General features: G+C 40.4%; 2 protein-coding genes and 1 long non-coding RNA gene across 35 annotated transcripts in view; 1 reads left to right on the top strand and 2 right to left on the bottom strand.

Moving 5' to 3' along the window:
• The window catches only part of Ncor1 (nuclear receptor corepressor 1), a 148,808-nt gene extending 141,431 nt beyond the window's left edge, over positions 1-7,377 (top strand). For 27 of the 28 annotated variants that reach the window (XM_060363530.1, XM_060363528.1, XM_060363538.1 and 24 more), the window contains 4 exons: positions 2,886-2,939; positions 3,167-3,388; positions 4,722-4,898; positions 6,365-7,377. In XM_060363530.1, coding sequence (XP_060219513.1) covers positions 2,886-2,939; positions 3,167-3,388; positions 4,722-4,898; positions 6,365-6,552 — 641 coding nt within the window. In that variant the 3' untranslated portion in view covers positions 6,553-7,377. The remainder of the gene's footprint in view (positions 1-2,885; positions 2,940-3,166; positions 3,389-4,721; positions 4,899-6,364) is intronic. The other variant, XM_060363547.1, reaches the window with a different exon arrangement.
• The window catches only part of Ttc19 (tetratricopeptide repeat domain 19), a 44,282-nt gene that overhangs the window by 8,982 nt on the left and 13,582 nt on the right, over positions 1-21,718 (bottom strand). For 4 of the 6 annotated variants that reach the window (XM_060363562.1, XM_060363560.1, XM_060363559.1 and 1 more), the window contains 2 exons: positions 13,161-13,315; positions 11,395-11,557 (listed from right to left, as the gene is read on the bottom strand). In XM_060363562.1, coding sequence (XP_060219545.1) covers positions 11,395-11,557; positions 13,161-13,315 — 318 coding nt within the window. Of the gene's footprint in view, positions 1-9,241; positions 10,536-11,394; positions 11,558-13,160; positions 13,316-21,718 lie in introns of those variants that run through there. The other 2 variants (XM_021639152.2, XM_021639151.2) reach the window with 1 other exon arrangement.
• On the bottom strand, positions 16,203-18,191 carry LOC132646464 (uncharacterized). The gene is made up of 2 exons (XR_009584754.1): positions 17,606-18,191; positions 16,203-16,408 (listed from the first exon to the last, which is right to left on the bottom strand). It is a non-coding gene; the product is annotated as an uncharacterized LOC132646464 (long non-coding RNA).

Here is a 21,718-nt window from a genome sequence, read left to right on the forward strand (position 1 = left end):
AGCCAGTCTTACTAATTTACTGATGATAGAGAATCTAGAGAGACCTCTTTCTGATATGACTTGCTATTCTCCTGACCATCACAAAAGAAATCCTGTGCTCTAAAGCTGAACTGCCAGGCAGGTGTGTAATCACACTTCTACTACTCATGATGAGTATTCATGGACTGCTAGTCTCTACTGAATGATAAAGAGCAAAAGGAGGAGCCAGCATCACTCATTGTGAACTTCTCCTGTCTCTAAATTACGTGCTTTTCTTCCTTTTCTTCATTTTAGGGAAGCAAATAATAGATTTACTGTGGAAAAATAGGCAATAACTCCAGAGAGTGGAAGGGGTTTCAAGATAGGAACGCCCTGGATTCTCTTTAAGTGGCAACAAATTGTAGAATGCTGACCAGGACTGTCAGACGTATACAGAATGACCAAGCCGCCCATCCCATCATTAAAAAATACTAGCATTTCAGGCTTTTGATATCCAGTCTTTAGCAGTTTTCATCCATTTATAGTTCTTCAAAAATCACCACCACCAACAAAAAAATAAACTGGTGCTCTCATGTACATACTCTCTTCTCTCAGAGGACCTTTCCTAGCATACAGACACAAGGCAAGGGACAGCAGGTTGTTGGAGACCTGGTGTTGTCTTGCCTGACCAGTGGGGAGGAAATTCTTAACAGAGAATGCTGTGAGTTCATAAAGCCTACTTGACAGGTTTTCCTTTTAATAGTATTTCCACACTGTCCTCAGCAACAGCTCTGGCGATTCAGCAGGCATTCCCTAACCAAGTGCTGTGTCAGTGGGTGGTCTCACAAGTTTGTGTTCAAGAGTGTGGGGTTATTTTTCATTGTATGTGTATGAGTGTTTTTGCCTGTATATGTTTATGTATCTTATGTGCAATGCCTACAAGGGCCAGAAGAGAACGTTGTACCCCTTGGAACTGGAGATACAGCTGTCATATGAATGCTGGGAATCAAACCCAGGTCTTCTGGAAGAGCACTTCGTACTCTTAATCACTGAGGCATGTCTCCAGCCTCAAGAAGCTGGGATTTTTATTATTATTATTATTATTATTATTGTAAGAACTACACAAAAAGGAATTTATATTAAAGAAACAGTGGTTCTAGGACTGAGAACACTCAGTCCTCACTGGGAAATGGAACTGAAAAGCCAGAAGCCACCTGATCACTTTTACTGTTGCCTTAACAGCTATGTCAGTGTGTCCCCTCCCTTTTGCAGAGTTCGTTCTGTTACCTCAGTTACAGTCTTTTGGGGTATTTCTAATCTCCTCAGTTCAGCCTGACCCTTGGTGTTTTTTTTCCCCAGGGCTCTTAGCGCCATTTCCCTTACACCCTGTAATTCTGGGGCATTTAAAACTGAATTTTATACTGAAAACTCTTGAATTTGTGTCCAAAGTCCATTTTCCCCCCTAGAGTGCATTACTGGATCTTTAATAAAACTGAACATCCACTTTACTCCCTACACAAAGTTCCTGCTCCTTTATAACTAGTTAACTTCAATCCACTCCTTTCTTGGCCTCCTCTATTAAATCAGCTCTCAGAAACAACTGTCATATCTCCTTTAAGACAAGGAGGCCTCAAACTGCATCATGACTATCTGAGCACTTACTATATAATTTTTAAGGGCCCAAGAATGTAGAAAATGGGAGTTCTAGGACAGCCAGGGCAACACAGACCCTGAATGGATATGGGTGTGTGTATTGGCACTCTTACTAAGTTACCAGGTCGTTCTGATTTACATATGAAAGCAGCACACTTAACTGTAAGCTCTGGAAGGGTTACCATCATTGTTTGAACTATATGAAATTATATTCATCTGACTGGTATGTACGTGTGGCTTTTTGAAAGGTCTCTAATTCTGACACAGAGGTCTCTTGCTTCTGCCTCTGTCTCCCGAGGGCTGGGCTAACGTGCTACCATACCACACCCACTCGCACTGGCTCATCTTTTACTGCTTTTTACTCTTATGGCTCAAGTCAGTAATGGTTCACTATGTAGGTTCTACGGACTTTGTGTTCTCTCAGGCTGGCTTTGCCCACTATGTTGCCTATCTTTGAAAGTCATTGCCTATATTCACTATTCTACAGTCCTTCCTGCCGTTCGGGGGTTTTCCTCCCTCTTCTTACCAGTTTCAAAATGCTCTGATCAAGAATGTTAATTTCCATGCATGTGTTCTTCATAAATGACTCATCCTTAGACAGAGTCCATCCTCCCACAGTGTATAGGGCTCAGGTATCATGTTTAGGCATCTACTTAGTTCCGAGGTTTTTTGTTTTTTTTTTTTTTTTTCTTTTAACATTCTCAGCAGTAAACAAGTGATAAAATCAACTTTTGTCTCCAGGTCCCTTCCCCTTCTGGCACAAAATGCTTTATAGGTGGTTTTCATTTCATCTATTTTTATTCAAGTTGCTAACTATAAATTATTACCAGGAGTCTTTCTAGCCCAAGGAATGTCCTAAGTGCAAAGTGTTTCCACTTAGCCCTGGTAGCACAGTTGCTACCAAAGTGTCCTCTGAGGTGATTTTCAAAAACTCTCACTTGACTATTGTCATTTTTCAGGGGTTTCTGAAGTCCAAGCCTTCATCCCTAGGAAACCTGGATTCCTGTTCTACAAATGACTTTTTCTGTTCTATTTATGCATCCCCCTTCAGCAATGCAACATTTCTTTTTCTTTTGTGAATTACCTTATTTTTGTTTTAAATTTTCTACCTGATCTCACTTTTTTTTCTTCTAATATCCTCTCTGTCCCAAGAAAGATATTTTCATTTCATCACATAGTAAATGAAATGTATGTAGAAAAGTAAAAGGTTAATTTTATTCTGGAATTTCTTGATTATCTCGTCTCAATTAACCTAAAGATTTGTTTGAATGCAGCAGCTGCACAACCGGGAACGGAGATCTTCAATCTGCCAGCAGTTACTACATCAGGTAAGATTCCTAAATACTTGCTGAAAAGTGAGCAAGACAAAGAAATGACAGGGATGACACTGAGTGCAGTGCTTCACTGTCAGGTTTCTTAGCATCATCCCAGGTCACCCCTAGGTCTCAGTGCCGTGAATTCACTGGGCTGGAGAGACCGTGCTTTCTCTCTGTTGGTTTCCCTAGTCCTAATCTGCCTCAGAAACAAGCAGCAGTACACTGCCTTGTCTCCTCAGGTGCAGTTAGCTCAAGAAGCCATTCTTTTGCTGACCCTGCCAGCAACCTTGGTCTAGAAGACATCATCAGAAAGGCTCTCATGGGAAGTTTCGATGATAAAGTTGACGATCATGGCGTTGTCATGCCCCAGACTGTAGGAGTTGTGCCTGGTAGTGTCAGCACCTCAGTTGTGACAAGCAGTGAGACACGAAGAGATGAAGGGGACCCATCAGCTCATTCAGGTAAGGTTTTTATTGTAGTGTGCTGTTATTTAGATTCTGATGGATCACTGAGAGAACTCACGTGCTATTAAAGGGTTTTGGATCCTTGAACTGGAGTTACAGAAGGTTGTAAACCACCATATGGAATGCTGGGAATTTAACCTGGGGTCCTAGGCAAGAGCAACAAGTACTCTTATTAACTACCATCTCTTCAGCCTCAGTATTGTTTTTTGCTATGTCACTCACTCTCGTAATAAAAATGGCCAAGCTGCAAGCCACAGAGGACACCACAGAAAGGGAGCAAAACTCCATAAGGGCAAAGGAGTGGACCAACAATGCTGCTCACCTGGACTTGGTCCCTAACACCAGCGAGAAAGAAAGAACTTACACCTACACTCCTAACCCACACGTCTCAGACAAAAGAGTGGGTTTTGTTTGTTTTGTTTAAACCTAAAATCCTTGAGATTCCCAGAACCCAGAAAGATGATGAATAGGAATTACTCAACGTCTTTTGCAGAAACAAGATACATATTAGTATGAGATCATTTACAACCTATAAATCCAACCTACAGAAACTCTAACAAACACTATGCTTTCAGTGCTCATATATCTTATCGTTTCCTTTTTTTCAAGTAAAAATCTTGCTGTGGTTAAGATAAGGGTTAAAGCAATGAACATTTAGTTTTACTCCCTTCCCTGTATAACTTAAGTCACTGAAGTCTTGTTTCTTTTCTTCTAATTTTTATTGGTTGTATATTTCTGTTTTAAGATCAATTGGCAACTATTAAGGAGTGAAATGATACTGGATGTATACAATTAGGTTAGAGTAAAACTGTTGGGGTTAAGGAAAAAAAATTTGCTAGGTGATGTGGGCTCTTTAAGTCTGTAGTATTTTGTTACAGAACACAGTAACATGTGTCTCAGTGCTGTGACCTTTGTGGGGAGGTAGAAAGAGCCAGTGAGACTTGCAGAATGTCTGCTGAGGTCCTGAAGAGAAGGCATAATCTGTTGCATCCTGTCCTCGACATAGTTTTAGTGGCCTAAGTCTTCCACTTGCTTCTAAATTAGGGTCGGGGCAGAGGGAAGGAAACAGTTGTTAACATTACCTACACTCTTAAGGCCAGCAGTTTTCCTTTGCCTCCATGTTCTTTTAAGTTTATAGGATGATGATATGCCCACCTCCTTAAAAGGACACAGCATCTTTAATTGGGCATAGGATCTGGATTCTTCATGCTGCTACTTTTTTTTTTTTTCTTCCATTATATAATCAGCATTTTGGTAGGCTTAGTTTTTGTCACTGAGAACTTAAATTATTTATCAGTAATTAATAGTATAACTCAAATTTCACTTTTAGGAGTATGCAAACCAAAGCTGATCAACAAAACAAACAGCAGGAAGTCTAAATCTCCTATTCCTGGGCAAAGCTACTTAGGAGCTGAAAGGCCTTCTTCTGTTTCCTCAGTACATTCAGAGGGTGATTACCACAGGCAGACACCAGGATGGGCCTGGGAAGACAGGCCCTCTTCAACAGGTGGGGAACCCTGAGGAGGTTCATTTAACTGATAAGAATGAGATTAAATTTGTGCCAGTGCTTTGTTATATTACCTGTTTATGAGTTAGATGAGTTAGTTTAGGCAACAACTCTAGTTTTCTGTATCGTTACTTGGATCTACTTTTCACAAAAGGCTTTATAGTTACATGATCCATACATCCCCTATCTCTGTACAATGCTGTTTGGGAAGTTCAGGTCCAGCTCTTTCCAAGAACTGTGCCTTTTACTAGGAAGTCAAAAATCATAACTGAGGTGTAATATTTTAACAAGAGTGGGAGTAAGCTTTTGAAAATGTAACTATAAGAGGCCAGTGAGATGTTGAAATGGCTTAAGTGATTGCAGGCCTACTGGCCCGAGTCCAGTACATGCATGTCATAGTAGAAGATGTCCACGGATAGCATACACAATACAATCAAGTTAAACTAGCCTTTTTTTAAAAAAGGAAACTTTCTTAAAGAATCTCAGAGAATTGAATGCTTTTATTTCCTTACTCCCACTCTCAAATCTGAAATGAGTCCTGCCCGTCTTACAATTTTACAATTATTATAACTATATATTTCAAATCTTTTGCCTTTTAAACTTCAAGTGCCATGTGTAAAGAGATTATGTATTAGCAAAACATAAATTACCACGTAGGTTAGCATACAACATGAAGTCTTGCATCTTCACACATAAATGTGTCGTTTGTTCCCATTTCCTCCCCTGCCCCTCTTTTCCCTTTGCCCAGTTGGTGTCTTACCTCATGGTTCCATTACTTTGTTTTAAGGAAGGAAGAAGGAATTATCTATTAGAACAAAAGTAAAAGACTTGATAAAATGCATGTTTTATGGTTTTGTTTTAGGCTGATGGAAGGTACTGTGGGGACAGGAAAATTAAACCATCTAAAGTCAAAGGGAAGTGACACTCTAGTTAATATGTCCCATCTTACATCCCATAAACATTTAAGTTGGCCAAGTGAGACAGTATAGAGGTCACACAGCATGACAAAGATTTTGGATATTTGCCATGTTCTGAGAGCTGTATTTTCTGATTTCTTTCTTTCTACTTCTGATTTTCTTCGAGACAGGGTTTCTCTGTCCTGGAACTCAACTCTGTAGACTAGGCTAGCCTTGAAGCCTGCCTCTACCTCCCTAAGTGCTGGGACAAAAGATGTACACCACCACCGCCTGCCCTATATTTCTGATTTCTATTGACTGGAAAGTTGCTAGTATACCTAGGCTCCTCCAATTACTGCCTGATGTTCAGTAGTTCTCTACTTGAATTCTCTGAGGAGACACAGGGCTTATACTTATGCTTTTTAGAGTTAAATTCATCACTGGTCTTTCCTTGCCATTTCTGTTTTCAAGGCATCAAAAGATCATTTTACTAGAACACTCCTGCTCTGCTCCATTCTGTACACACTGCATTGGATGCTAACACTGAAAAGCTCATTTTCCTCTTGTCAGGTTCTACTCAGTTCCCTTACAACCCTCTGACCATGCGGATGCTCAGCAGCACACCACCAACACCGATCGCATGTGCCCCATCTGCTATCAACCAAGCAGCTCCTCATCAACAGAACCGCATCTGGGAGCGGGAACCTGCCCCACTTCTCTCAGCGCAGTATGAGACACTGTCTGACAGTGATGACTGAACCGTGCACAGGAGTTTGGTTTTAATTGCAGATTTAAAAAAAAAAAAAATTCTGCCCTCCTATGATTTGTGCCCAGAGACTTCTCAGGAGAGCCAGGGCCACAGATGAAGAAATGATGGAAATTCGTTTTGAAAATCAAATGGGGGAGGGGGGGACCTGCCTTCAAATATAGGCAATTCAATGGATTGTAACAGAGGAGGGTTGATGTGTAGAGTTTTTTAAAAAGTGGACAATTCTTGTTCTAACATCTGTTTGTAAAGAAAACCATGATGTCTTTAAATCACTCTTCTGTAAATAGATGACCTTTTTGCAGTGTATCCCCTTGCTGTAGTATCTGGTGTACTTAAATTTAAATCAGCGCATCAACACTGGGGGTAATTTTTTAAATTCTTTGTGTATCTTTTTAACCCCAGCCTTCTAAACAACCTCACACAGCCCAGTTACACAATGCTGGCTGTCATGGGCATTGTACTTTTGTTTCCTCTAAATTCAGCTTTCCCAGTGATGTTTAAATCTTGTGGAAATGTTTAGGTTTTTAACACATACCCTGTCATAAAGTCTGTATAAGGTGAAAGGGCAGGAGCAACAGAACTGTCATTTTGTGAGTTTCCAGTGCGGGCTTTACTTTTGTCTTTAGTAGCACTGAAAAAAAAAATTACTGCATGGGTATGTTATAGTTCAGTTTTAAAGTTTAAAGGCTTATTTGAGGCATACCTCAATGTTTATGCACACTGGTAATTTAACCATGACCCTAAGTATTCTTCTGCATTTGATGCAGCCCGACAAAGCTTCTGTTCTGAAATAAATTTGACTATCCTGTCCATAGCTACAGTATATCATTTGTGACTTACGAGTCTTCGTGTCTCAGGTTTCAAACAAGAAGTATACCTGCTTTTCTTTAGTCTGATACATAATTAATTGGTGGAGTTAAGAGACTCTGTGTAGACTTTCAGTCTTCCAATCCTTTTCCTTTTTTACACCAGCATCTACTCTCTGCTTCTAGGGAACACAAGTGTTTTCATTTTACAGATTCTCAAGGTGCAAGTAACTTAAAAGACTGAATTTTAAACTAATTATGGTACTGGAGGATCACTTTTTATTAAGAATTGCTTGCTATGTTTTCAGATTTGTTTCATACAGCTTTATCATGGTATTTCGGCTTCCTTCCACTTCACACAGATACTTGGTGGTTTGGGGATAATGCCACTAAGAACTAGAAGGGGGAAAGGCGGTTAGACTTTTCAGGAGACCTGAACTTCCAAGAACTCAAACCTCTTAACATCTGTATCACTATCACTGGTTTCTAATCCCATTTTTTTAGATGAAGATGCAGCTTCAGTATTTGTCCACATAACTCAGCAAGTAACAAAGACAGATAATGCAGATCACTAAGAATACAAAGCCAGCCTGTGGCCAGCCAAGGCTACACCATGAAACAGAATTCATTTCACTTGTAAAGTTGTTACCTTTACAATAGTCATAAACATAGAAAAGTAAATGTTCTGATTAAATTTACTGCTCAGCGTGTGCCCACGCACACATAGAGTTACAGCAATAGTCTAAAACTTAATAAATCACCTTGTCAACTAGCCCAAAAAGTGATTGCCCCCAGGGGTCTTGGTACATTGTTCTGGGTTGGGTTCATCTAAGGACAGATCAGCCTACCTTAACCTACTCTTGTAACTGCACCTGAAGATTGTTTGCTCCATGCTCATCACACACACAACATGAAATCCAGCATAATTTCTTAGTTCAACACAACAGAACAGAATCCTAATAACGTTTACTTAAGAGATGGAGGATGCATTACGGGAGCACCGAGACTATGAAGTCAGCTGCAAATCAAGGTGTAGTAATTTTTGTGTGTGTGGGGGGGCAATACTGTATCTGTAACACATGCACATATAACTAAATCAAGGTCTTCCAGCAGAGGTAATATTCTGACAATTTTCTAGTCTACTTAGTGAGAGATCTTATACACTTTAAATTTTCATACGCTGTGATTCTGTCTTACATACACTTATGCCCTGAAAACTCCAGTAGCATGTTGTAGCTCAAAACTTTAATATGAAATTAAATGTGAATGTTTAACGTTGTAATCAGTAAAAGATTAGTCCCTCTGTCTCACTGCCTTTTTATAACAGTGCAAATGAGCGTTCCTGGGAACACACATCAATGTCTTGAGAAGTTCAGTCTTCCCGGCCACAGGATGTGAGCTGAATCACTATGGAGGATTAAAAATCCTAAAACCCTAGCTGGGTATGGTGTATATGCCTTTAATCCCAGCACTTGGGAAGGCAGAGGCAAGTGGATCTCTGAGAGTTCAAGGCCAACCTGGTCTACATGGCAAGTCCAGGACAGCCAAGGTTGCAGAGAGAAACCCTGTCTTGAAAAATAACAACAAAAAATCCCAAAACCTAACTTTGTTAACTCTGGAATTATGAAAGAGTAAAAACATTCTCAAAGCAAAGGTGACTGAAATCTTACCTGGTTATTCTTGGTTAATGGGATCACATGTGGTAGGTTAGTAAGGGAGTAAATGGTAGATGAGTTTAGATAGAAGGTGGTGAGAACTCTCCCTACACAACACAAAATTTTGGTTTGATTCTGAGGATCTGGAGCTTAGGCTTTCCTTTAACTTAGCCAACTATTTTTCTATGATTCAAAGATGATTAAAATACATACAATATTGTATAGTCTCTCGTTTATTATGAAGATTTTCCCAGTACAAACACATGAACTGAAGTCCATTGGCCACCCTACTCACACCACCCACTTCCATGGGCATGCCAACACCACTAACTAGCGTTCCTTCAGGGCATCCAGAAAGTTTGTCTTTCTCTTAGATAGATGGGCATTTGCCAGACTGCAAAGGTGAACACATCCAACCGTGCATCTAATATTTATATAGTCTAAGGCAGTGATAAAAGTCATCAAAGAGTCTAACTGGTCTCACACTTCACAGCTGTGAAAACAAGAGATTGCAAAATGAAAAAGCAGAGCTAAGTAGGATCCAGGTCAGTGGTTCTACATTACCAAGGTACACATTGGTGCTGTCTGCATTACTGAGTTCAGTTTGACTGACTCCACTGTGTAACTGGTGATAAAGGAAGCCCAGGGCTCAGACAGTGCTGCTAAGGGCTTCCTTCATTCCTTCTGCCACCACCAGTTTCAGTAGTTACATATGAACAGGGTATGCAGTTCAAGTGTCTCATTTCTTCCTAAGAAGTGAATGCTGCCTAATGGTGGCCAATAAGAATTAGCAGTTTCCCTCCTATGTTCGTTAAATCTCACAATGCTGCAGTAAAATAGTCTATAAGAGAACTCCCCAAAACCCTCCTGTGCCATGAGACAAGTAACTTGTTTGCCAGAAATGGACAGAGAAGAGAAAGCATGAACCAAAATCTTATGGGGTCTAGTGACCATATCGTGGGGAACCTGGCACTTGGTAGTCCGTAATTTTCTCAGACTGGGTGTACTACACATTACATGTTGCACGGGAAAGCATCATTACATTATGGAAGCTGTTTCACCTTAAAAACAAAAATAGGGCCAGGCACCTGCGGGGCTGAGGGAGGAGGATTCCAAGTTGGAGGCCAACCTTGAGCATCAGCAATTTCTGGGCCAGCCTACACATAGAGACACCCCATCTCAAAGTAAAATAAATTTATAAACAAAAGTGGCAGTGTATACAACTTGTCCTTCACCGAGGCTGAGTTGAACAAAGCTGAATTTCAACAATGATATATACCACTGCTTAGGGTCCAGACAATTAAGGAACAGTCACTCCTTTGGGTTACCACAGGTTACCCTCTCTACAACAGAATAAACATATATAGCTTAACAAAATTAAGTCAAAAGTCTACTTTTTCTTCACAGCTTAGCCAATTCTTCCCTGATGTGCTGAACAGAAACCTCATCTCTTTTCAGTTCTGCTTGCTTCAGTGCTTCCTGGTAGATCTCTTTTGCTTGTATGTATCGTTCTAAAATAACCCAAAGAAAGGGGAGAAGAAAATATGTGTTTTCAAAGTGACTAAAGAGGAAACACTAGTGAGGATATGTGTCTGGTTTGCTGGGTGCTTCAAAAATGAGCTCTTAGGCTATTTGGTTTCATGCATACTTGACCAGTGGTTCCAAGAAGCTGAATTTGGAGTAGATGTCAACTCTAAGGTACTTAGTGCTACGGCTCTCCCTTGGCCAAAGATTTCACAATTGTACATGCAATAGAGACCTGTGATCCCAGGTTTATGAAAATTTCAGGTGAAGACCTGAGTAATATGGAATAGGAGGGAACTGATGTTTTATCATATTGTGGCTTCAGAACACTAAGCCATTAACCTGTGAAAATATTTAAAAATCTGTATAGAGACAAGGACTTATCCCTGCAAAGCATTCTCTACCTTCACATGGTCATGCAAAAAACAGAAGTTGTATGAATTAAGCAAATTAAGTACTTTAACACACATGCATTTTCTATCCTTATTTAGCCTGCCTTTTAACTTAGGGCAGTGGCTCTCAAACTTCCTAATGCTGAAATCCTTTAATAAATAGAGTTCCTCATGTTGTGGTAACCTCCCCAACCACAAAGTTATTTTCATTGCTACTTCATAACTATAAACTTACTACTGTTAAGAATCATGATGTAAACATCTGTGTTTTCCAATGGTCTCAGGTGACCCTTGTGAAAGGGCCATTTAACCCCCAAAGGGGTTGCAACCCACAAGTTGAAAAGCATTGACTTAGGGGTATCTTCATTGTTATTTGCTTCCCAAAAACCATTTCACTTCAAAGTACAGTGATGATAACTTTCTCAGAATGCCAACCATCTCCACTGCAACCTACCTCTGTGTATCAAGATGGCAGCCAGATTGCTGAGCACCATGTGCAGCTCAGGGTGACTTATCTCTCTTGCCAGATCTGATGCCCTCTGCATATGAAGGTAGGCATCATCAAAGTGGCCCTGTGCATCCAGAGTGGTAGCCAAGTCACTCATCAGCACAATGGTCTGGAACAAAAAGAAAAACGGCCTTTTCTTTACACACATATCTACAGAGAACATTAACCTTAAGTTTGTTACACTGCATACACACAAGTCTTCAGCTTTACTGGAATTCCACATAGAGGGACAAACTTCCACACTATGGCAAGTGATTATGAAGGCTCAGAACAGGAACAGGGTTTTCTGCCCTGCGTAGTTATGGAATGAGAAGCAGGAGGTGAGAAGGCAGCACTACAGCGCAGAGTTCCTGCCACAATACTGAGCCTCCCTGGAAAGACAGATCACCAGTACTGTGAAGGTTCTCATTACAACTTTGGAAATGAGGAAGGTAGCTGGTTCTCTGAATTCCAGCCTTGCTTCTTACTATTCCCAAAGGACATGTCATTCAGGCTCTCTGAATTAGGTCCAAAATATTCCAAGTTCATTCTAATTTGTTTTACATGATAGGCTGCAGGCATCAGAAAAGAGCCGTCCACTCCTACCCCTAATAATGTATTTTGCCAAAAGAAGCAGAGGTGATCTCAGTCTTTTGTATGGTTGGTTTTTCAAGACAGGGTTTTTCTGTGTAGCCCAGGCTGTCCTGGAACTCTTTGTAGACCAGGCTGGCTTCAAACTCAGAGATCCACCTCCCTCTGCCTCCTGAGTGCTGGATTAAAGATGTATGCCACCATCAACACCTGGTTCAATTCTGTGTTTAGTACTCTAACAAGGCTTTCTTTTGCCTGCTTTGAAAAATTATATACAATTCTGTAATAGTGGTTTAAAAAGTTACTATGGCCATGGCTCAGTGGTAGAGCCTTTGCCTTGAGTTTTTGAGGCCTGAGGTTTAATCCCTAGTCCTACTAAAAGGAAAACCAAAATAACAAAAACACCTTTAAAGTCTCTACTTCTTCACCTCCCACAGTTACACAGGAGGCAAGGAGACTCATGTATCAACATTTCCGTACAAGGTTCTGACTGGTATGAACAGGTCTCTGTGGTAGGTTATCGTATATCGTATTTGCTTCTAATTAGTGGGGGGGGGGAGAATTCGGTTTAGTGTTAGAACACTTCCCAGTGCAAAGTCCCTGTCTAGTCCCTAGCTCTGGAGTGTGGGGGTGGTGGTGAATTCTCAGTCAGTCTGCATGCAGACCACTATAAAATGTGAGGCTACATCTTCTGAAGCTCTGGGTTAGGCCTGCCTTATGCAAAGACTACTGTGTGAACCATGAGTTGGATAAAGGGTCTATGCAGAGCCAGTGTCTGATCAGCATGCTCAAACCCTTCTTGAAAGAAATACCTGGGAGCAGTGAAAGCTGGTGAAAGTCAACAGACCAGGAGTGGAAGGATTCCATACATCTGGATGTGAACCTTCATAAACTTCATGCCCTCAGACACAGTTGAGGCTAGCTAACCAGCCTTGCCACACCCATAACTAATACTAGACACTGAAACTAGAGCCTCACCACTGAATCCCCAGCCCCTTTTCTTTTCCTCCTTTTGACATAGGATCTCACTAACTTTGCCAGGCAGCTTTGAACCTGTGATCTTATGATCCTTCTGCAGTGTACCTGAACCACCAAGGCCTGGCTTACATACACTGTTTCTCAGAACTGTTTTCATCTTTTACCTGTGGGTGTCTTTCTCCTTGTATTTCTTGACAAATCTTCAGGGCTTTTTCATACATCCTTTGTGCCTGTGATAGCTGGTTGGAGAATAGCAGGTAGCGTGCACAAGAGTCTAAGCACATGCCAAGGAGGAGGTAGGTATTAGCTTTTTCTTCCACTAAGAAAGAAATAAAAGCATTGTGAGGATGTACAAAGGTGAAAAAAGAAGGCAATCTACTTCATTATTGTGGCTACTAGATTCCACTGAATGCTTCAGGTTGAACTTTTTCTTAAAAGATTTATTTATTTTACATATACAGTGCTCTATCTGCATGTATACCTGCATGCCAGAAGAGGACATCAGATCCCAGCATACCATGTGGTTGCTGGGAATAGAACTCAGAATTTCTGGAAGAGCATCCAGCACTCATACCTGTGGAGCCATCTCTTCAGTCCCTTAAATTTACTCTTAACTACACAAGATTGTTTGGGTGGATTGACATCCAATTAGATCACAAAGTGACAATCAGGCTGTCTGAAGTCAGAACACCCCCCTAACCCCTAAAGAGTAAAGAGTCCACAGGTCAATTTAAATGTTAAATATTTTAAATCAGAAACTGGTATTTAGAAAAGGTGACTAAGATATACCCAAAGTAGAATGAGTTAAGACCAAAGTCTAGGGCCAGTGAAAATTATTTTAGTGTGTAAGAAAAAAAAAAAAATGCAGTAAGGAAACCAAGAATAATCTGATGGAAAGTCTCAAGAAAAAAAAATGCAGTAAGGAAACCAAGAATAATCTGATGGAAAGTCTCAAGCCAAATTTAAAGAATATAATCCAACTTTCAAAGAACAAGGGTTGGGATGATGTGGCACTGACAGAGCAGACCTCACACACCTGATGCCACAGCAGGAAGAGGAGACTGCAGATCTAGAAAACTGCCCAGTGCCAGCTTGCATAAGACTTCAAGGTGTGGCCTAGACAACACAGTGATGAGTGAGAGAAATTCAAAGTTTATAAAGAACTATAAACAGGTTACTTGAGTGTTTTGTTTTATTTTCTATAGCCTTGGCTGGCCTCAAATTTGTATGAACCTCCCTGCCTCAGTGTTCTGAGGGTAAGGATTACAGGCATGAGCAACTCATCTCAGCTGATTAGCTAATTTTAGTTACGTAAACTATCAGACACCCCCTGAAGATGTTTGATTAAATTCACCAACAGAGCTATCATTCCTTCTCCATCTTTTAAGGTTTTCAGGAATTTTACAAATGTCATTCAAAAATTTAAAAATACTATTTGTTACTGAGTAATACTATGACAATTACTAAAGAGATAATTCAAATAAAATAATGTAGCTGTGGTGGATGAGCACAGCAGTCTGAATAGTATCAGATGATGAATGTGAAAACAATGAATTTTAAAAAGCAGAAATCTAAAATAACTTGCTTTTGCTTAACCATAAAAGGTCAATAACAACTTTGAGGGTAAGGCTGGTCTCATCTGGCTCATGTGGTAGAACGCTTGCCTGTCATGAGGCCCTGAGTTCGACCCCAGCATACAACTGACTAGGCTTGGTTGCACATACCTATAATCCCAGCATTTGGAAGCGGAGGTGAGAAGGTAAAGAGAGTCACCCTTAGCTACATGGTGAGGTCAGCATGGGACTCATGAAGATATACTGGGCAGGCATGAAGATGCGGGAGTTCAGATCCCAGAACCTATGTGAAAAAATATGGGCCATGTGTGCTCTTTCTCCTACCCCCACCCTTCCTTCCCTGAGAAAGGCCTATAGCTTGCAACCCTCTAGCACTCAGCCTCCTGGGTGCTGGGAATACAGGCATGTCCTTCCATGCCCAGCTTAATTGTCTTTAAATGTTTCTGCATTTTCTAAATGGTCTTTTTAAACCATACAACTATGAAATGCATTGATCAATATAATTAAAAGACCAGACAGAGGCCTGAGCACTTGCCTGGCATGCGTAAGGCTCTGGGTCCAACACCAAAGCAGACAAGTCACAAGAACACAAGGACAAAATAGTGGGCAATTCTAGGGGAAAGTTACTACTGTTACATGTAAAGGAGAGGAGGCAGAAAGTACAATTAATGAGGTAAAATTCTAATAATGTTTTCCAAAAAATAATTTGAAAATATACATTAAATTCATCACACATTCTGGCCACAAAAACATTTGGTTCCCAGCTGGGCAGCTCACTCAAGCCCTAAGTAACCCAATACCTTCTAGAATCTGAAGACACTGTACTCATATACACACACAGCTATGCACAGGTATCTGTGTGGATGTGAGATATATGTACTTACACAAACATAATTAAAAATAAAGTAAATCAGAGCAGGAGAGAAGATGGCTCAGTGGTTAAGAGCACTGGCTGCTCTTGCAGAGAACCAAAGTTTTGTTCCCAGCACACTCATGGTAGCTTATAACCAACCAAAACTCTGGTTCCCAGGGATGTGGTGCTACCTTCTGGTTCTCCAGACACCAGGCAGACAAAACAGTACACTTGCTTTAATGCAGGCAAAGCAGTCATATATAAAAAATAAATCATTTTTTAAAACATGAATAATTTTTTCTAAATAATAAAAAATTCAAATATGTGACTGAGGGACAAATGAAAAGGCACTATAGCTGGGTATGGTGGTGCACACCTTTAATCCCAACGCACATGATACAGAGATAGTAGGATATCTATGACTTCAAGGCCAGCCTGGTCTACATAATGAATTCCAGGACAGCCACACCTACACAGAGAAAGAGGCAGTGGAGCACACCTGTAATCCCAGCACTCAGGGAGGCAGAGGCAGAGGCAGGCGGATCTCTGTGAGTTCAAGACCAGCCTAGTCCACAAAGCAAGTCTAATAAGACAGCCAAGGCTACAACGAGAAAACCTGTCTTGGAGAGAGAGAGAGAGAGAGAGAGAGAGAGAGAGAGAGCACAAGAGAGAGACAGAGAGAGAAAGAAAAGAAAAGGTACCATAGAAGAACTTCCAGAAAATAATGAAAAGAATTCACTGCTTGCTGTCAAGAGAAAATGTCACACAGGGTACAAAAAAACTTTTAAAAAGTTTTTATTACATCTATTTATGAGGGGGCAATTATAATGTCAGCACAAGTGTGTGCCTAATAGGAAATGTGTGGGTGTCACTTCTCTCCATTCACTCCATTCAACCGTATGGGTTCCAGGGATTAAACCAAGTCTTCAAGCTTGCCACCAACTGCCTTTACCTGCTGAGTTATTTCACTGACCCAAAAGGATTTCTTTTTCCAAGAAAAAAAAAAAAATGTAATTACTTTTAGCTTACATATGGTTTGCCTGCATGTTTATGTCTGTGCATCACATACATGCCTAGTGCCTCCAGAGGTAAGAAAAGGGCATCAGGTCCCCTGGAGCTGGTGTTATAGATGGTTCTGAACTACCATGTGGGTGCTGGAAAGGGATCCAGGTCCCCTGGAAGAGCAGACAGTGGTCTTAACTACTGAGCCATCTCTACAGCCCAAATGGCAACATGATTCTTTGAAATATAAGAACTGCTAACTTTAGACAAAGAAAATCAAATAGCTTAATTAAAAACTAAGTAAGAAATTCAGGCCATTTATAAGAGCCCAGAAGGAATTTGAACCTAAGAGAAACATATTTACTTCTCCAAACTTTAATTACATCCTCCATATATTATTTCTTTTGTTGTTTGTTTTTTGTGCTCTGATTTTTATTTATTTATAGTTCTTTTTCATTCATTTTATATCCTTGTGGTCGCTCCATCCCTCCTCCCCTCCTAGTCCCACTCTCTCTCCCTTCCCCTCCTCCTCCCCTTTTTCTCAGGACAGGGGAGCTCCCTTTCTCATCCAGCTCATCTCATCAAGCTGCATCAGGACTAAGTGTGTCCTCTTCCCCTGTGGCCTGGCAAAGCAGTCCCACCAAGGAAAAGTGATCAAAGAGCTAGTAAGTGAGTCCACATCCAATGCTGTTTGTTTTCTGAGACAGAGTTTCTCCGTGTAACAGAGCACTGGCTGTCCTGGACTCCCAGGATGGCCTCAAACTCCAGATATCCTCCTGCATCTACCTCCCAAGTGCACCACCACTCCTGGCTTCCATATATTGTTTCTAATCACAGAAAAACATGCTACTTAAAACCAATATATGAAGAAACCAAGATTCATTATAGAAGCCTATACTCAAAATCCAAGCAAAGGGTCTTCTCAAACAGGCCAAGGATAGCCAAGCAGCACATGTTGCAAGTACAAGAACAGCTCAGTGTATTTACTAATACACTGAAAAGCGGGGTACACAGGAACCTGAGGAAGTGACACAGCAACAATATACATCTACTGAAAAGTACACAAGTTACATTAGCAAAAGGTTATCTCTAAATAAGAGTATTTGAGGACAGCAGCTCTTCCCCAGGCCCCACCCCTAAAAACACAGGGAAGTCTACAGAACTAAGGGTGTCTGGCTACCTGGAACATCCTGGAATTTTTGCTATACTGAAACTTTCCTTATGCAACTGGTTTCACATTCAGCACTTCCTGGAACACAATGGTAGAGGACAAAAGCAGCATTTAATTTAAGGCATTTACTTCCAAGAATATAACTGATAATTGGGAATCTTTCTGCAGGGTATATAGAGAACTCCCAAGGACCACAACCTAGGAGTTAGCTAAAGCCCAATTGGAAAGCATGTGTGCAGCTTCTTCTATTGCCTCTGTAAACGGTCTGAGTGCTTACGAATCTAGAAACTAAGGCTGTCAACCTGTGCAAAATGGAGAGTATGCCTGAAATCTTCATTCACATGCAAACAATGCAGTGTATCCATACATACAACACAGGGATCTGGCTACATAGCACTGTCACCTGCAGGCATCACCAACATACTGGAGAGCGTTTACTGTGTTTTTCCTCTGCTGGAAAAGTCAGCTCCCTAAGGTCATAACTCTGTAGCTACAGCTCAGTTCCTAACAGAGTGGCTGGCTCTCATTTCTTAGTGATTGGTTCAATGAGTAAACAAAAGAAAGAATAAAAACAAGGGTACTGAAATAAATACAGAATAAGATAAAAATAAAGCTTATCAATTGTAATTACAGAATTTAAAAGGAGTAACAACACTCTAAAACCGAAGCATGGGAAATCATTACAAATCAGTAAGCAAATGATTAACTGGAAGGCAGGCCTGGTGACTTGACTGTGTAGGGTTGAGATAGTGGGTTCCCTATCTCACGCCATTTTGAAAAACAACCTTTAGACTTCACTAAGCAAGAGAAGTAGGAGACAGAAAGAGCTAGAGGCCAAACTCAGGCTAGCCAGCTGCTACGCAGAACCATCAAGAAAACCCCATATGGGGGTGACATATCAGACATCCTGAATATCAGATATTTACATTACAATTCATAACAGTAACATTACAGCTGTGAAAGAACTGCATTAAAGGGCCGCACTGTTTGGAAGGCTGAGAACCACTGGGTTAAAGTAGAACATGTGCTTGGCAAACATGACCCCAGCAGCTAAAAAAATAATACTATGTACAATGGAAATCTCTAAAGAGGTTATGAAAACATAATGAACAAACAAGCAGTTGAGGAAAAATACAAACAGATAATTCTCTGAACAGGAAATCCCATCAGCCAACAAATATATACAAAGTTATTCTAGTTAACTAATAAGCAAAAACATGCACTAAAGCCATAATAAAATCTCTTCTCCTATCTCCCAGATATTAAAAAATCTTAAGAAACTACTTTGAAATAAACAAAAATGAAAATATACCAATATTTATGAGACGCAGTTAAGTTAGAAAAGAAAATCTTAAATTAGTAACCTAATTTTTCACGTAAGCTAGAAAAATCACAAAATAAATCCTAGATGGGAACAATTTTTCAAAGTTTATTTAATTATTCACTTTACATCCCATCATATAGCCCCTTCCCTCTTCTCCTCCCAGTCCCATCCTCCCTTCCTTTTCTTCCTAACCTCTCTCCCCTATTCCTCAGAAAAGGGGTAATAACAGAGATGAACATAGAAATAATGAAACATAAAACAGGACAATTTGGAAAAAAAGTTAATGAAACCTAAAAGTGGCTCTGTGAAAAGTGTAATAAAGCTGACAGAAGCCATGAAGGGATTGGGCCTCGCTAAGCAGGTGGCTCATACTGAGCGTATTGGACACTCCAGCTCAGGACTCTCACTGTGCGAGCTTTAGAAAGCTCTAGAGCATTCTGTCCATGGGATCAGTTGTTGTTATTCATTTACTGATGAGGAAATCAAGAACAAAGATGTTAAATTACCTGCCCAAGCAACAAATGCTTAAAACCCAGGCTCCAAGAATTAAACATCCATGAAAACAAATACTATACCCCAAACACTTTAACTCTTCACAAGTCTTTTGGTTTAAAATATGAAAACAAATGAAACTCTGATGGGAAGAAGGAGAGAGCAATCAACATGAAAGATCTTGTGTAATTTTCTTCTGCAAGTGTAACAGATTTTAAATTCATTCACTCACATATTTCATTCATTTTATTAATGCTCAGTGTACTTGGTATTCCTCAGTTAAATCAAGAAAACAGAAGGTGGTTGAGAGCTGGAGAAATAGCTCAGTGGTTAAGAGCACTTGTTGCTCAAGAGGTCATAGAGTTCAGCTTTTAGCACCCACACTGGGCAGTTCAAAATGCTTAACTCCAGGACACCTAATACCCATGGCCTCTGTACCCACCCATATACATCTGGCAACACTGACACAGTCATATGCATAAGTAAAACACAAATTAATCTTTAGAAAGGAAAAAAAAGGAGGGCTAGCTAACAAGGTGGTTCGGTGAGTAAAGACACTTGGTTCCAAGCCTGAGAAACAGGCTTTGGCCCCAGAGATACACATAATGGAGAGGTCAATTCCCACAAGTTATCCTCTGATCTCCACATGCTCCCCAGGACATACAAACACCAACACACAAAATAAAAATGTAAGAAAATGAGAAAATGGAAGAAATTTAAATATATGAATAATAAAGGAAAAAACTCACCAACATATTTAAGAACCTGATCATTCTAATGCACAAAACATAGAAACTGTGTCACAGCTTATATCAGTACAATTCTACAATGACAAAAGAAAGGAACTATAAATACCAAAGATGTAAACAAGTGCTACATAAAATAGCATTAAACGATGTCCAACAGCATACTAAACAATTTTCAAGCAAGTCTAGTTTTCTCTAGATATATAATAAATCTACTTTCTGCTTGGTACCAATTTATATATAAGATTTACCTAAAAAAAATTATTTAATGTTGGTAGCCAATGAACTCAATTAAAAAGAGAGAGAGAGAGAGAGAGCAGGGACAAACACACATTTGTCATAAAATAAATGCCATTATTCTCCACCTATATAACTGCAACCCTTGGAATAACACCAGTATCAACTGAAAAGAAATAGTTGAGTAAAGCACCTCATTGACTCGAATTTAATAAAAACAGCTGTCCTATCTGCATGCTGGCATCCTGCCATATCCCTCAATGGAAGGCCCCCTACTTCACAATTCATTACTAACAGACTGGCTGTTGGTCCCCGAACCTTTCCTGGCTGTCATGACTGAGAAGAGTAAAGGGGGCTGGAGAGATGGCTCAGTGGTTAAGAGAAGAGCAAAGGCACTCAGGTGGGAATGGATACTAGCCAGTGCTAACCAATCACAGCCATCACATTTCTCTTGCCAAGGGCTAGTGTGTGATCAAGAAAGAACCCAACCAAACACATTCAGAAGACCTATGTAAGGAAAAGAAAAGAGGACCAAACACTATCCCAGAGATAGTGCCTCATCTATCTACCCAAGAAGGCACAACATCCCTTCATAAGTTTGCTCAGAAAATGAACTACCCCAGATCCCCACATAAGGACTCTTGGGGCCAGCAAAGATGGCTCAAGGGGTACTTGCCTAATAACCAAGCAACCTGAGTTTAATCCCAGCAACTCCAGTAGAGGTGAAAAGGGAAAACCAACCCCATAAAGTTTTCTAGCCCACAGCAATTGTCTTCATATGGTGAGTCATCTCACCATCTTTAACAGTCTTAAACCAGTTACATCTTTTTAAAAGACTCCAATTTTGCCTTAAAAAAAAAAAAAAGAAATAAAAATGTTAAGGCAATGTAATCCAATTTCAATCAATGTGAAGGACAGCTCTATATGCGGAAAGAGCACCGTGACACTTTCCTGTGGCCATGGCCACTGTGGGATGAGGTCTCCAACCTGGTCCCTCATGATCTCAAGCAGCAGCCAGCTCAGCCAGCCCTTACCCTGAATGGCGCTGCCTTCCTTTAACTCAGCTGCATTCTCTACTACTCTCTATGGTAAATGCGTGCTGACTTATCCAGATGGCAATCGCCCCGAAATGCATAAATATAAAGCAAATCCAATAATGTAAGCTAAGTGCTTTGAGGACTTTGATTCCATACAAGTCACATGAAAGATGTCAATTCAGCCAGGCACGGTGGTGGCACAGACCTATAAACCCAGCACTCAGGGAGGCAGAGGCAGGTGGATCTCTGTGAATTTGAAGCCAGCCTGGTCTACAAAGCAAGTCCA

Source organism: Meriones unguiculatus, chromosome 11 (genome assembly GCF_030254825.1).
Source record: "Meriones unguiculatus strain TT.TT164.6M chromosome 11, Bangor_MerUng_6.1, whole genome shotgun sequence".
In the NCBI taxonomy this organism is placed as follows: Eukaryota; Metazoa; Chordata; class Mammalia; order Rodentia; family Muridae; genus Meriones; species Meriones unguiculatus.